The 15939-nt window shown below is 35.0% G+C and overlaps 1 protein-coding gene across 1 annotated transcript in view; it reads left to right on the plus strand.

Moving 5' to 3' along the window:
* The window catches only part of HEATR1 (HEAT repeat containing 1), a 46025-nt gene that overhangs the window by 11812 nt on the left and 18274 nt on the right, over positions 1 to 15939 (plus strand). Inside the window, exons 13-26 of the mRNA XM_038533827.1 lie at positions 1052 to 1147; positions 1597 to 1685; positions 2570 to 2781; positions 3445 to 3566; positions 4139 to 4330; positions 6382 to 6565; positions 6708 to 6844; positions 7540 to 7732; positions 11906 to 12075; positions 12475 to 12633; positions 13824 to 14066; positions 14543 to 14674; positions 15363 to 15466; positions 15627 to 15770. Of these exons, the coding sequence (XP_038389755.1) occupies positions 1052 to 1147; positions 1597 to 1685; positions 2570 to 2781; positions 3445 to 3566; positions 4139 to 4330; positions 6382 to 6565; positions 6708 to 6844; positions 7540 to 7732; positions 11906 to 12075; positions 12475 to 12633; positions 13824 to 14066; positions 14543 to 14674; positions 15363 to 15466; positions 15627 to 15770 (2177 nt within the window). The remainder of the gene's footprint in view (positions 1 to 1051; positions 1148 to 1596; positions 1686 to 2569; positions 2782 to 3444; positions 3567 to 4138; positions 4331 to 6381; positions 6566 to 6707; positions 6845 to 7539; positions 7733 to 11905; positions 12076 to 12474; positions 12634 to 13823; positions 14067 to 14542; positions 14675 to 15362; positions 15467 to 15626; positions 15771 to 15939) is intronic.

Raw genomic sequence — 15939 nt, forward strand, 5'->3', positions numbered from 1 at the left:
TCTAGAATAAGAAATTGAGGTTACCAACTATAATTGATACTGTGTAATTTATAGACATAAGGTAAGTATTTTTAACGTTATGTATTGTAATTACAGTTACTGTCTTTCTCCACATGTTTTGATTTCATTTTCCCTTCTCCATCAGTGACAGAACATAGATTCTGTTCTAAATTTCACATTGGGATATTTGTCTACTTGCTAGTTCTTGAGAAAATTTTGGTGACCTTTGATACATGAAACTTGGACTTTAGTTTTGTGAGTTCTAGGGATTTTTGTTTTATCTCCCAAAAGAGTGCCCTGTTGCTTTTTTGTGGCATTATTTAGTTCTATTTTTTTCACCACCTACAGGTAGGGATATATTTATACTGACTTGTATTCTTATCTTTCTATTACTTTGAATGATTATATGCTTTATTTTCTTTTGTTAGTTAAAAATAGGATCTCTTTTTTTTTTTTTTAACTGATGGGCACCTGGCTTCTTAGTGCATGCCCTTATCTTTGTAAAAATCTTGATAATGATAGCTAACTTTTAAGAGAGTTTACAGTGTGTAAGGCCTTGTTCTAAGAATTGACATGTATTATTTCATTTTGTAGCAGTCCTTTGAGATAGGTACTATTAATCTATCTTATGGATGAGAATAGTGAGACCTGAAAAAGTTTACTTGTCCAAGGTCACACAGTTGGTAAGTAGTGGAGTTAGGATTTAAACCTAGGCGTTTTGGTTCTTCAGTCTGTGCACTCTCAATAACTGGGCTCTTATTTTTACTTAGCAAGATGAACTTAATGCAAAAATTATGTTTCAATTATGCATATTCTATGGTAGTTTCAGTAGAAACTACGAAGAGTTTGTACCAAATAATTACTAATCTAAAAAAAGTCATTTAGAGATGATCTAGATCATTCAGTGCAAGTATACTTAGAGTGTTGGAATTTGTGTCCAGGCCAGAGCCTGTGTTTCTTGACTGATAATCTAGAGTGCTTTTCACTAAGCTTTCTTTATAGTGTAAAACCTAAGGAGGTTTTAGCAACAACTAATTTTTTTTTCTTTTAGGAAAATGTCGATGAGTCTTTCATAAAAGAAGCTGTTTTAACCCGATTAGGTGATGATAGCATAGATGTTGTTTTGTCAGCCATGAATGCTTTTAAGGTGAGCTAATTTGAGCAGGAACACTGTAATAATGATTTACACCATTTATAAATATTTTCTTGCGCTTCTCAGGTGATTCTCTGCTTTAGGCATAAACATATTTGGAAATTATTCCTTCAGAGATTTCTTCTCTTAAGAGATAGGCTAACGCCTGATTAAGGAAAGCTCATGGGAGAAATTAGACTGCACAACTTTATATATATGGAAGTTCTTCAAAAGGGGGAAAAGTGCTTTGTGAATTTTTATCAGTAGTAAATACCTTGGGATCATGGAAAATTATCTCATGAATGCCACTTTTGAGGAATTGCTCTCATTAAGCTTTGAAATTATATCAAGACTGATGGGAGATAAATTCTTTATAATACATTGTTTTTAAAAGTTCATTTAACAAACACCGAATGTATTTGAAGCAAGTAAAAATTTATTTATGGATGTTTTTTCCTCTTTAGATTTTCAGACAACACTTTAGTTCAGAAGTGACAGTTTCAAATCTTCTGAATCTTTTTCAAAGAGCAGAACTTTCAAAAAATAGGGGATGGTATGTATTCATTTCTCCTCATTCTGTTTTGAATTGACAATATCAGTTTCGTTTTTTTTTCTTTTTCTTTACATTTTTGCATCTTATAATTTAGTTACATGGTCCTTTGGTCATGGTAGTGGGATGGATAACTCTTTCATTATAAGAAAGTAACTCTTTCATTATAAGAAGAATTAGGATTTATATTGTTAATCATAAACATTTTAAAAAGATCAGAGGGACATGGTCATCTTCTGTAGTGTTTGATGAGCTCTAGTTCTTTTGGTTGTCTAAGCTTTTTGTATGGAAAAAATGACCTAAACTCCTTGGGGGAGGAGAGCATGTCTTACAGGTTTTTATATCTGTAAATATAAATATTTGTTATATTTAGTTCTTAGCACATAGTATGTGTTCAGATATTTAACTTATGAGTGAACCCCATAGTTTAACCTAATGATTTGTCAAAAAATAAAAATAAAAAAGAGCAGTTTAAAATTACTGTCCCGGACAGCCTGGGTGGCTCAGCAGTTTAGCGCTGCCTTCAGCCCAGGGCCTATTCCTGGAGACCTGGGATCGAGTCCCACGTCGGGCTCCCTGCATGGAGCCTGCTTCTCCCTCTGCCTCGCTCTCTCTTTCTGGGTCTCTCATGAATAAATAAAATATTTTTAAAAATAATAAAATAAAATAAAATAAATAAAATAAAATATAAAATATATAAAATAAACTACTGTCCCAAACAGCTCCCTTATTAGCTTGGATTTTGAGTGATTGTCTTGATGTCTCTGAATAATGTGTTTGGTGAGGAGATCAGGATAGTGTCAGTAGAGCAGGAACAGTGTAATAATGATTTTTGGTTGAATTTAATTTCCTAATAGGTCTCTCAACCAATTGTGTTTGTGTCTCAGGTATGAGGTACTTGAGGTAGCAGCAGACATATTAATTAAAGAAGAGATACTGAGTGAAAATGATCAGTTGTCAAATCAGGTGGTGGTACATCTGCTGCCATTTATGATTATTGTCAGTGATGATATGGAATCTGCTGAGATGAAAATTGCTATATATTTATCAAAATCAGGAATTTGCTCTCTTCACCCTTTATTAAGAGGCTGGGAAGAAGGTAAGAATTCAGTTGCCTTTTAGAAAAAAACTTTAAAAAGAAGATAAGTACAATTAAAAATTGGCTCTAATTGTTATTTGAAATCATGTTTGCTACGATCTGTGTCAGCAAGATTTTTAAAGATTGTTGCTAAGGTCAAAAACCTACAGTTGACTCCTGAACAACAAAGGTTTGAACACATGGAATCACTTAAATGCAGGTTTTGTTTTGTTTTGTTTTGTTTTGTTTTGTTTTGTTTTGATAAGTATAATACTCTAAATACATTTTCTCTTATTTACAGTACTTTTTCCCTTTAGATTACTTTATTGTGAGAATTCAGTAATACATATACAAAATATATATTAACTGTTTACATTGTGTTATGTTGAGGCTTCCAGTCAACAGTGGGCTATTAGTAAAGTTTTTGAGGAGTCAAAAAAGTTATATGCAGATTTTTGACTGTGTTCGGGAGGGGCTTTGGCAACTCTGTTCCTCATGTTTTTCAACAGTCAGCTATGAAAAGGAAGCTAATCCACAGAGTCAGAATTGGATAAAAGGAAAAATACAGAGCAAAGCTTCATAGGAAAATTGTAAATCTTTTGCCTAGATTTCTTACTCTACAGAATTCGTTAGGTGAGTATTGGTGATATAAGAGTCTTCTGTGTTCAATTTTTTTTTTAACAGCTCTTGAAAATGTGATTAAAAGCACAGACTCGAGAAAACTAATTGGTGTAGCAAATCAGAGGATGATTGCGTTATTGGCTGACAATATAAGTTCAGGGGATCCTTCTTCAATGTTAAAGATGGTAGGTATGCTGTCAGAGATCACTTTGGATTTATTTCTCATAATCTTAATTAGATTCTCAGTGTTTGCTTTACTAAATTTTTTTTTCAAATAATTTTTGCAATTTTTTGACTACTTTGTTACATTTTAAACATGGATAGCCTTATTTATTATATTCTACAGATTGCTTGAAATCTACACTTTATATGATTTTCTTGTGATTTTACATTGGACTTAATAAGAATAGTGTGTACTTTTTTGCTTTCCTGTTTCCTCACATTTAAAATATAAAGTCATATTTTTTGTTAAAATAACATAATATCTAAAAGGATTTTTTTGCATTAGTAAATACCTTCGTCAAGGTATTAGGTGTATAATTTTAAAGCACTTATGCAATTGCCAGATGCAATTATGTTCATTATAGTTTTGAAACTTTATTTTTATTACTACTTATAAATCAGTGCTTACTACTTTTTGAAGACTTTATATTTGTCATCTGGCTTTAAATGTAAAACACAAATAGGTCTGAGGGAAAGAAAATTGTTTTGTGCAAACTTAGAGTTTCTAGTAATGGAGTATGTTTTATTTTTCAAGGTGGAAGATTTAATAAGCATGGGGGAAAAGGAGTGCTTCAGCCTGAAGCAGAAAGTGACCTTTCATGTGATCATGGCTGTGCTTGTTTCTTGCTGTTCATCTTTAAAAGAAGCTCACTTTCCATTTGCAATAAGAGTCTTCAGTTTGTTGCAGAAAAAAATAAAGAAGCTTGAAAGTGTCATTACTGCAGTGGTAAGGAGTGCGAAGTCTGGAACATTGAGTGAAGTGGTGGCCAGGCTTGTTAATCACAGCAACACTGAAAATTGGGGGCTGTGAAATGCTTTATCTTTGGATAGTAGGGGTGAAATGTGAAGTAGCTTTGGGTAGCAATAGGTAGTGAGTTAGAAAATTTCATTGAATTACAGAATTTCAGAGTTGTGATGTTTTGTTCCTGGTAGTTGACTCTCCTTTGTATTATCTTTATTAAAGGGTAATTATGTGAGTTATGCTTAACTACCCTTTGTGATGAAGAATTCACTAGACATGTTAGTGCTTAAACAAAATATTATTTCATTCTGTTGTTTACTAAATGGATTTTTTTTTAAGATTTTTATTTATTTGAGAGAGAGTGTGTTCATGGGGGTGGGTGCAGAGGGAGAGGGAAAAAAATCTGAAGCAGACTGCCTGCTGAGCGTGGAGCTCTCCATGGGGCTTGATCCCATGACCCTGAGGTCATGACCTGAGCCAAAACCAAGAGTTGATTGTTTAACTGAGCTATCCAGGTACCCCAACAATTGATCTTTTGTATTATTTTAATATTACATCAGATTTGGATCTTACCAGCTTACTGTTGGCTTTGACAGTATTGGCTACAGAACATGTTTCAATTGTTTATATTTTTAAGCTAATATCACATCTTGAGGTAATAAGATTATTTCTTTTAATATCTTTAATAGTATTTTGTTTTTATTTGTCCTCCAACATTCAGAGGACTCCTCAGTTTAGGATTTGCTGAACGAATCACATCTTTCTCACATTTACATGTACCTTCAAGATTTTAAGTTCTGGTCATAGTCATTGTTACCTATAATTATGAGAACGTTAAAATTGTGAACCTTTGGGGCTCCTGGGTAGCCCAGTCAGTCAAGCATCCAACTCTTGGTTCTGGCTCAAGTAATGATCTCATGTCATGGGATCAAGCTGTGCATCGAGCTCTGCACTCTGAATGGAGTCTGCTTCAGATTCTGTCTCCCTCTGTCTCCCACTTGCAGGTGCTGTCTCAAATAAATAAATAACAATCTTAAAAAAAAACTAAAAGAATGAATCTTCATTTTTTAAAAAGATTTGTTTATTTTATTTATTTATGATAGACATGGGGGGGGGGCAGAGACACAGGAGGAGGGAGAAGCAGGCTCCATGCCGGGAGCCCGATGCGGGACTCCAGGATCGCGCCCTGGGCCAAAGGCAGGCGCTAAACCGCTGAGCCACCCAGGGATCCCCTGAATCTTCATATTTTAAAAAGTAGCCCAGATAAGCCCTTCTTAATTTCTTTCTTTGTTATCCTTTATAGAATGTGATAAACTGAATGGTGTTTTCCCTTGGTGTTAAAAGTGTGGACAGATTGAGTGTTTTATATATGTGCAGTTAATATGCTGTTTTATATTTAGTACCCTTTCTGGGATTTCCAGCTGTAACATCATATTGACCCATGTAATCCCTCACTAGAGACCTTTTCTTTTAAGTCTGGTTTTGGGTTATTTTCCTCCCAAGTTACTACTCTGCACTCTCCTGTACAGAGTCTGATTTATCATTTTTCTTCATATTTTGTCAAGCTGCTTTTTAGTATCTGCAGTATAATTTCTAAACATCCTCACATTTTGCTACTTGTTTAGAATTATTTACAAGTTTGGAGTTTTTACTATGCACCCTCTTCAGATTAGCAATAAGAGTGTGACAGGAGAAAGGTCCTATTAAGTGTCTTCTGGAAATCCAGCTCCTCTCTGTAGAAATGTGCTACTCAATAAGCATAAGTTATATGAATAACATTTGTTTTTAGACATATTTCAAGAAAATATAGATAAAATGAAGCTGTAGGTAACTTATTAGTATCTTTTTTTTCTAAATAGTAATGTTTGAACCTTTTTACAAATTTGGTTAAAGCTATTAATCCTAACCCACTTAAATGCACATAGAGACAAAATTTTGCATATTACCCAGTCACACATCCATTGCAGTCCCCCTGTGTATAACCCATGCTCAGAACCCTTTCTTATTTGTGCTCTTTGCTTCCTTTACCATTTCAGGAAATCTCCTCAGAATGGCATTTTGAGCTGATGATGGACAGAGAAATACCAGTGCAACTGTGGGCACATTACATAGAGCAGCTCAACGCTGCCCAGCGTGTTGTTGTGGAGGATTCTGTTTTACTCATATTTTCACTGAAAAATTTTATTCATGCACTAAAGGCTCCTAAATCTTTTCCTAAAGGTAGGATGAAGTATGACATTTGAATGTAACTTTAGAAGACGGAATTATTATCTCCATAACTCTTTCTCTTGAGTGAAAAGTTCTCACCAGTGTGTTTACATAAGTTTGTGCTTCGTTTCTCTTTTTCTTCGTGTCCATGTAGATGATATATGGTGGAATCCTGAACAACTGGAAGAAGACAGCAGAGCCTATCTGCGCTTGCTGATTGGGCTCTTTGAGATGATACTCAGTGGTGCTGATGCCATTCATTTTAGGGTTATGATGAAACTTTTCATAAAGGTACTGGGCTCATCTTTTTTAGGCATATTCTCCCTTTCAGAAATTATAGGAGAGCATTTGAGTTATGGCTGTTTTTACTGAAAATGAAAGTAGATTTTTAAACAATGAAGTGTGTGATAATGCACACAGGCCCTGTGAAGTAGTGCTGTCGTCATACCCCATGCCCCATCACTGCCCCATGCCTACTAGTGATGTATTTACTAATCATAGCAGCCCAATCTGTTTGGTTTGTTAATTCATTACCAGTGAGAAACTGCCGTTCAGAGGGGCGAGTTAACGTATGTAACTCAGTTAAGAAATTTCAGTGACCTCTGTGTTGCCAGGTCTGGTAGTAAAGTCTCTGTTTCTTAATGTGACTGGCCCCTCTCAAGTGGCATGTGGCACCATCGGTGATGCTCACTCCAGCTTGGAATGCTTGCCTAATGAGGCTTCCCCAGCATCACAAGTCTTGGTTTTCTGCTTATCTTATTTCTCATGTTGTTGTTCATTGTGTTCAAATGTAACGTTACAATGAGTCCTTTGAATTCATTTATATCCTTCTCATTGGTTAAAATAGGTGTGGGAAATTTTAAGTCATGAGACAGGCAAATCATTGCAAGAGATTGTTTTCTGTAATTGTACAGTAGTGAAAAAAGGAGTTGGAACCAACTTAATGTGAGTAAAAACTAAACTTCACTGTTATTTGCTTAATTTAGGTGCATCTAGAAGACGTTTTTCAGTTATTCAAGTTCTTTTCTGTTTTATGGACATACGGATCTAGCCTTTCAAATCCACTTAACTGCAGTGTGAAAACAGCACTACAAACTCAAGCTCTTTATATAGGTTGTGCGATGCTTTCTGCTCAGAAGGTACAGAATAAACATCAGCTGGCATCTCTATCTTCTCCAGGTATTATGAGTAGCTTGTTGTGTTCTGTCATGACCAATTTTAATGCTTTCTCTATATGTGGTTTATGTAAGTTGTAGTTGGGAGAATTTCTTTTTGATTTTTTTTTTTTAATAGAGTGCTCATAGCACGTTCACTCTTACCGTGCTATTTGTGTGTTATGTGTAATTTATGTTTGTATGTATAAACTATATACTTTCTTGTCTGTTTGTTTTTAGATTTTTCTGATTTACTTGGGAGAGCCCATGCAAGCACTTGCACCAGCAGTGGGGGAGGGGCAGAGGGAGAGGGAGAAGCAGACTCCTCACTGAACAGGAAGCCTGACATGGGGCTCGATTCCAGGACCCTAAGATCATGACCTGAGCCACCTAGGCGCCCCTATACAAGCTACTTTTAATCACCAAAACAGATAGTAGAAATGGCAAATGATTAATCATGGGTTGTTAATATCCACCTATTCATGTTCTGAGTTTCAGCGGTACAGGGAGAAGCCAGGCCATTTAATTCTATATTCACCTGACTACTTATAAGATGGGTCTCTGCTCAGACAACCTTCTTGAATTTGTCTCCTTTATCAGGTGTTAAGGCATTTTCAAGTTGGGCACTCACTAATAAAAACACCCCAAAATTTTATTTTTGAAAAAATGAAATTTGCAAATTTTACAAAAGATGCAGAATTTTTAAAACATAGGTACTTACAAGCTACTGACAAATGAATCTGGCAGAATTAAGCCCTATAGCTATTAAAGGTGAGAGAACTGATAAGGATGATGGATATGATTGATACTTCAAGCTGGAATGATTTTAATGTCAAAGGACTAAGAATAGCCCTTGAGAAATTTGAAAGTGTTGTAGATTTTTCTTTTAACTCAAAAAAAAAAAAAAATTAACTCAAAAAAAAATTGCTCTTTATAAATGTTCTGAGAAAGCAAAGTGAATGATGATATGCTTTTCCCAGAACAATTTCTCAATGTTTATCTTTCATTAGCTCTCTGAAAGAGCACATAAGTATAATTGTAAACAAAATTTTGTTAAATACTAGGTAATATACACATAGAGATTTCAAGTTTTACTTACCAAAAAGAATCCCATGAATATAATTATTTCTTTACTACTTAAAATTACAGTCCCTATTTTTAGGTTTTTTCATTTTACTTTTTTTTTCCCTTTGGGTAAGAAGACATCCTAAACATTTTTTTAAACTTTAATTCTTTAACAAAAGTATCATTGCAAGTATTTTATTACAAGCATTATTATATATTAATAGTAAATATGAAAATTTATTTGCAAATGTCTGCAGACTATTCCATTGTATGGAAATAGCATGATTTATTAAAATGGTTATTTTCTGTTAAATGTGGGATATCAAAAAAATATATATATATATATATATTTGGGAGTATTCGTAAAGGTGTATATATATCTTATTTAGAGGTCATAACTATTTTGATTTCCTAATTAAGTATGGAATGTCTATTATCTTGTAGTATCAAAAGCAGTGGTTCCTGAAGAATGTATGTCTCCAGGATCAAAAGACTTAACTTTTCCCCAGTATTGCTGCAAGATAGGCTCCCTGCCTACCCATGCTGCCTTGTCATCTGTCACCTTCCTTCTTTCTAAAGTACTTTTGCATTTATGCCGCTTACAAATATCACAATATTCTTCTGAAAACAGGAGAGATGCACCTTGTTTTACTGGGAAACTCAAAGGAACAAACTAGAGTCCCCAGGGGCCTAAAGTGGGAGGTCATTTAGCCATGGCATCTGTCCTCCGCGCTTGCCACTTGGTGTATGCAGTGAGCTTCTCTCTGTACATTGTGAAGGTCTAGGAAGTGATGGCTGGTACTCCTTTTAATCTGTTTACAAAAAATGTTAACGCTATTCAAAAGAAAAAGGAATTCGGGATCCCTGGGTGGTGCAGCGGTTTAGCGCCTGCCTTTGGCCCAGGGAGCGATCCTGGAGACCCGGGATCGAATCCCACGTCAGGCTCCCGGTGCATGGAGCCTGCTTCTCCCTCTGCCTATGTCTCTGCCTCTCTCTCTCTCTCTCTCTGTGACTATCATAAAAAAAGAAAAAAAAAGAAAAAAAAGAAAAAGGAATTGCCGCATTAACATAGTATTGTGTTACAGGAATTAAGTTTTTGTCAGTGGCTTGGGAATCTAACCACCATTTATTACTTTCCGTGCAGATTCCAGGTCAGTCCTACATGTAGCAAATTTTGTTAGACAAGTAAACACTTAACATGGCTTGTAAGAAGATGTAGACTGCTTTTGGTTTTTTTTAATACCCAAACAATATGGTAAATTTATAAAACCAAAGCTCAGTATCTTGTTCAATTTTTATGTAAAATATGCTATTTTAAATCTAAATAAAATGACTTGGGAGAATGAAGTCGTATCGATTTTAAATAGAAGAACATTCCTAGAAGCTGATTGTTTAGATAAGGTAGTGTTTGCTTCCCTTGAGTTCCAGTATGTTACTTGGATGTGGTAACTCTAGTGCTTAGTACTGGAATTTGTTTTGAATTATACAGGGAATTTTAGGAAATAGTATCTTGGCCTGAAGCTGCCCTTTGTGTGAATTCAATTTTACAGGTGTTTGTTTCTGACTTTATTTTATAAATTACCATTACAGAGACCAAGAAAGAGTTCCAGCTTTCAGTTTACCTTTTCAGAAAAGTTCAAAAGCTTGTTGAGCTCTTTCTTACCACTCCAGAAGTGGAATATATGGAATGGATCGTTACTAGCAAAATAAAAGTCACTGCAGTTTATCTCAGTAGATAGCATGGGATAAAGCTTAAGTAAATAATTATCATCAAAGGAATTTAGGTGTCTTTTTATACCAGAATCATCCTTTCAGAAAGCCCCAATCCAGTTGATTGTACAGATGCATTCTACCATATATCTTTGAAGCAGGTTTTTTAGTGCCTTTAAACTGAGCAGGGTATGGAATGAAGAAAAGCTTCCAAATTCTTGGTCTAAAATGAACATAACTTTGAAAGTTGACAATGCATACAGACAAAAACAAAACCATAAGCCAAGTTGCTTTGAAGAATAGTGCAGAATTTCTAAATAAAATATTTGCAAATTGAGTGTTGCATATTTTTAAAAAACAAGCATTTGACCAAATAGAGTTCATTCCAACGACACAACATTGGTTCAGAATAATGAACTCTTAACTGGCCATATCAGTGTTAAAGGAGAAAATTCATATTATCGTTTTCCAAAGAACTGAAAAGGCATTAGATAATCAGTAATTACTTCTAATTAAGTGACAACAAAGTAGGAGTAACATAATAAAACTACTCAAGTCAAAAGCTAGCATTTTCACTGCAGATTTGGGGAAACAAGCATTCCTGTTAAATTCATTGCTGGTTCTAGAAGTAGTAGCTGGCAGAAGTAGCTATTTCAGGTACTGATGGAATGTAGAAATGATAAAGCTGTGGAATTCTTAGGTGGATTATTAAATAGGACATTTGGCTAGCTATTTGGAAACATTAAAAAGTTCTCCTTTAAAAAGACTCCAACCTTATTCCTTAGACAAAAATTTGACTTGAATTAAAGGTTTTACATTAAAGAAACAAACCAGCTTAGCTCTAGCATTAGAAGACAACAGGACATGTGGCCTCTCTAAATATGGAGACAGACACTTGAACAACTGAGAGTGAGGAGGGCCTGCCTTTCTAAAACTAGAAGAAAAATTGGACTTATTTCTGCATTGGAAACTCAGACCTCAATTAAGGACAAAATATTTGCAAAGCATGATGCACAATAGGTAGTTTGCACACTTGGAAAAATATATGTACAGAGATGTTTGTTATAGCAGTTTTAATGCTGAAAGACAAGCAGCAGGTGAACTTTCACCAGTAAGATACTGGTTTAAAAAATACAGAAAATACAGTGGAGAAACATACAGTTTTAAAAGAATGCTTTAATTTAGATACATTTCCAAAATAAACTGAGATATGATAGTTCCTCTGTGTGTGTGTGTGTGTGTGTGTGTACACACTGGGTGTGCTGCTCTCATTTGTGTGTTTTCAGGAGGATACACTAGCATGTATCTAACATTTTGCTAGAATCTTCGGAGAGAATTTCAGTGAGGGGGAAAACTTCAACATCTACCCTTTGATACTATTTTTGTTTTTCTAATTGCTAATTTTTTTTCCCTTTGGTTTTAGTGGTGACATCTCTACTCATTAATCTGGGAAGCCCTGTAAAGGAAGTACGAAGGGCCTCCATTCTTTGTCTTCAGGCCCTCAGTGGAGTGGTGTCTCGGTTCCATCTGGTAATAGATCATTTGGTTCCTAAAACAGAGGAGATCACCTCAGATGCCACCTATGCTGCTCAGGTAAACTCATCAGCAAAGAAGATTGATTACATGCATATGTCTGTGTATACCCATCAACAGTTTCATCCTTTCTTGACATTTTGCTTTATAGGAATTTTGATTGACTTAAGTCATTGAATTTAGAAACTAATGTCAATGTCTGCACGTCTTTCTTCCATTTTTTAAAAGATAACAGTACAGTGTTTCAGTTATGCTTTGCTTTCTTTGGCTAAAAGGCCAGTATTTGGGTTTTAATAGTAAGCTGAGAGGTATTGATACCGTTTTGTTAAGGTTTCAAGGGGAAATGAAAAATGATTATTAGTATTACATAATTTGGAAGAGAATCTTCCATAATTAATAAATTTAGCCTTTGTAGTTCTTTAACTCTTTTTTATCCAATTTTCTTTTTTGATTTTCTAGGATTTAGCTGCTTTATTTGAAGAACTACAGAGAGAAAAGAAACTGAAATCTTATCAGAAGTTATCTGAAACTTTGAAAAACCTACTTAATTGTGTGTATAGTTGCCCATCTTACATTGCAAAGGATTTGGTGAAAGTACTTGAGGAAGTCAACAATGAGGTATGTGCAATGCAAGTGGCTTGTACATTCCATGTAATGTTACAAAATACTATTGTATTTGCTCATGTTTGAGGAAAACATTTGCAGGAGTTACAAATATGCACTCATAAATGAAAATTTTCTTACTGATTTGGGAGGGGGAAGTGTTGGTATAGAAACAGGTACAGAACATAAACAAGCAAATATTGGTGGGGTTTTTTTTTCCATTTTAAAATTGTGTATTTTCCCTACTTAATCATTTTCTTGATCTGAAGTGATTTTAAAAAAGGGAAAAACACTGAAGGTGCACTGCTGAGAAAACGGTTTGTGTGTTTTGGTGAAAATCCTCCACAAGGTAATGTATTTGGACATAAGAGTGAAGATTCCAGAATCATTTGTTCATTTGTAAGATGTATGTGGTTAAACATTCTTCTGTGGGAAAATCCATAGCTTTCATTACGTAGTCAGGAAGGCCTTATGATAACAGAGAAGGAGGTTGTGGAGCACTTGTTTATGTGATGGCATGTGTCAGCAGCAGTGTTCCAAAAATGCCTAGATGCTTCACAGTCTTGAACTGACTACAACCTGGAGAACTAAAACAGGGGTAAAATGCAGTGAAAACCACATGATTAGATTTTCTTGGTGGGAGCAAACAGATGGCATTTATCAGCTCTGTGTCATTCCTTGTAGTTTAAACTAGGAATTGACTGTCTTGTTCTGTGAAGGATCAAATAGTCAATATTTGAGGCACTGTGGGTGACACAGTCTTTCTGAGGGTCCTCAGCCCTGCCATTGCATTGTGAAAGCCAGAGCCAGTTATGTAAACAAATGAGCATGGCTGTGTTTCAGGAAATAAAATTTACAAAAACAGATGGTCCTCTGGATTTGGCCCATAAGCCGTAATTTGCTAGCATTTGGTTTAGTCATTAAAGACCTCACATTATACTTTGAAGGTTTATTTGGTGAAACGTGGTATTTTAGAGAAAGCTAGAATTTATTATTGTAGTCTAAAACTTTAGTTTGTATTTCCTGTTGTCAAAAAGTGTTGGGACACCCATAAATTACTCATCTCTGAAGGGTTTAGAGCTTTTGATCATTATAAACTGGCTAAGCTCCCAGTCTTGCAACATCATATCTTTGGATGTCTTTGTAAAACAAGCAAAAATATATCATATGGATAAATGTTTGCTAATCAATTTCCCAAACTTTAGATGGTGCTTTCTCAGCTGTTGCCTATGGTTGAACAACTGTTAGAAAAGATCCAGAAGGAGCCAACAGCTGTCCTGAAAGATGAGGCCATTATTCTACATCTTATTCTGGGAAAATATAATGAATATTCAGCTTCCCTTTTACATAAGGACCCAAAGAGTCTAGATATATTTATACAAGCCGTGTATACAACAAAGGAACTTTACACAGGAATGCCAACTATACAGATAACAGCTCTTGAAAAGGTCAGTGACTTTCTTCAGAAACTAAAATATAGGGGGATCCCTGGTGGCTCAGCAGTTTAGTGCCTGCCTTTGGCCCAGGGTGTGATCCTGGAGTCCTGGGATCGAGTCCCACATCGGGCTCCCTGCATGGAGCCTGCTTCTCCCTCTGCACCCCTCTCTCTCTCTCTCTCTCTCTCTCTCTCTTTCACAAATAAAATCTTTACAAAATTTGTTATAAAAAAGAAACTAAAATATGTTCAAGCTCAAAATTTTGTAGTTTTTTTACTTGGAGAAGCTAAAGTGGACTGGGCATGTTTTAAAAGGAATTTATTTGTCCTGTTTTTGCAAAATTGAATGGTGTACATGTGTGATTAAAACTGCATTTTAGCTGACAAAATGGGAACAATTTTACATTGTAAGAAAGAACAATATAAAGGTTATTTTTGGAATTCACATTTGTTTGTTGCGTTCAATTGCCTTTTTTCTACCTCCTCTAGATTACAAAGCCATTTTTTGCAGCTATATCAGATGAAAAAGTTCAGCAGAAGCTTTTGCGCATGTTGTTTGATTTATTGGTGAATTGTAAAAATTCACATTGTGCTCAGACCATTAGCAGTGTTTTTAAAGGGGTAAGTTGCAAACTTTCTGAAAATCTCTGATTTCCAGGGCTTTTAGAAGTCAGATGTTAGCATTAACAAGAATTGTGGACAAATAGCTCATAGACAAGTGCAAAATCAAAATTAAAGGTTTTCACCGCTATTTTTATTGTGTGAAATATTTATAGTTTTAACCAGGTTAGGTATGTGTGTTGGTTTGAATCTTAAGGTTAGATGGGATCTACCTGTTTTATACAAGGATGTTAAATACAGTACAGGTTATACTTGTACATAGTTGTACATCAGAACAACCATTTGTTTTGTTATTTAAAAATACAGAATACAAGTTCACAAAATAGGTAATAGTATGGGGAAGTCCCAGTATCCCGATTTAGCAGTTCTTAGGATTTTAACATATTTTCTTAGATTTCTAAGATTCGTTACGTGACACAAATTAAGGTGCAGAGCAGTGTGTATAATACACTCCTGTTTTTGTGGTATTGGTATTGTTTTCATCTTTATATAGCTGTTGGGATATGGAAAAGCATACATAAGAAACTGTCAGTGGTGTTTGCCTTTGGAGATTGACTTGGGCATTAGAGTCCTAGGGAAATGTGAAGTGGATATGGACATTTTCACTGTATCTTTTTAAGTCAACATTTATTTCTCTAATTTTATACCATGGAAGTGTATCATCAATCATTCTTCCTTCATATTTCAGATTTCTGTTAATGCTGAACAAGTCAGAATAGAACTGGAACCACCAGACAAAACTAAGTCCTTGGGCACAATTCAGCAAACAAGAAGACAAAAAATGCAGCAGAAGTAAGAGGAGTGTGATGAGAACGTTCTGTTTATTCCCCAGACCTTGAATGTTACGAAACCATTATGATTTTTTGATATCTGTCACTTTGGCGTAAATGAGTGATAATTTTTATTTTCTATTGATAGTGTTTGCTTTTCCAATATTTTATCTGTTTCCCAGAAAATTACAAGATCTAGAATCTGTTCAGGAAGTTGGAGGTTCTTACTGGCAAAGAGTAACCCTCATCCTAGAATTACTGCAGCACAAAAAGAAACTCAAAAATCCTCAGATACTGATACCGACTCTTTTTAACCTGCTGTCAAGGTACTGACACTTGCCTTTGCTTTTGATCTATGAGAGAATAGGGTTCTAATTCATTTACATCTTATTTAATCTTCTTTTTAAAATATAGTCTTTTCTTGCTTAACTAGTCTGTAAAATAAAGCAAGTTAAGTACTGTAGTTGAAAGATTAAAAGAAAGGTGTTTGGTACC

Source organism: Canis lupus, chromosome 4 (assembly GCF_011100685.1).
Source record: "Canis lupus familiaris isolate Mischka breed German Shepherd chromosome 4, alternate assembly UU_Cfam_GSD_1.0, whole genome shotgun sequence".
NCBI lineage: Eukaryota > Metazoa > Chordata > Mammalia > Carnivora > Canidae > Canis > Canis lupus.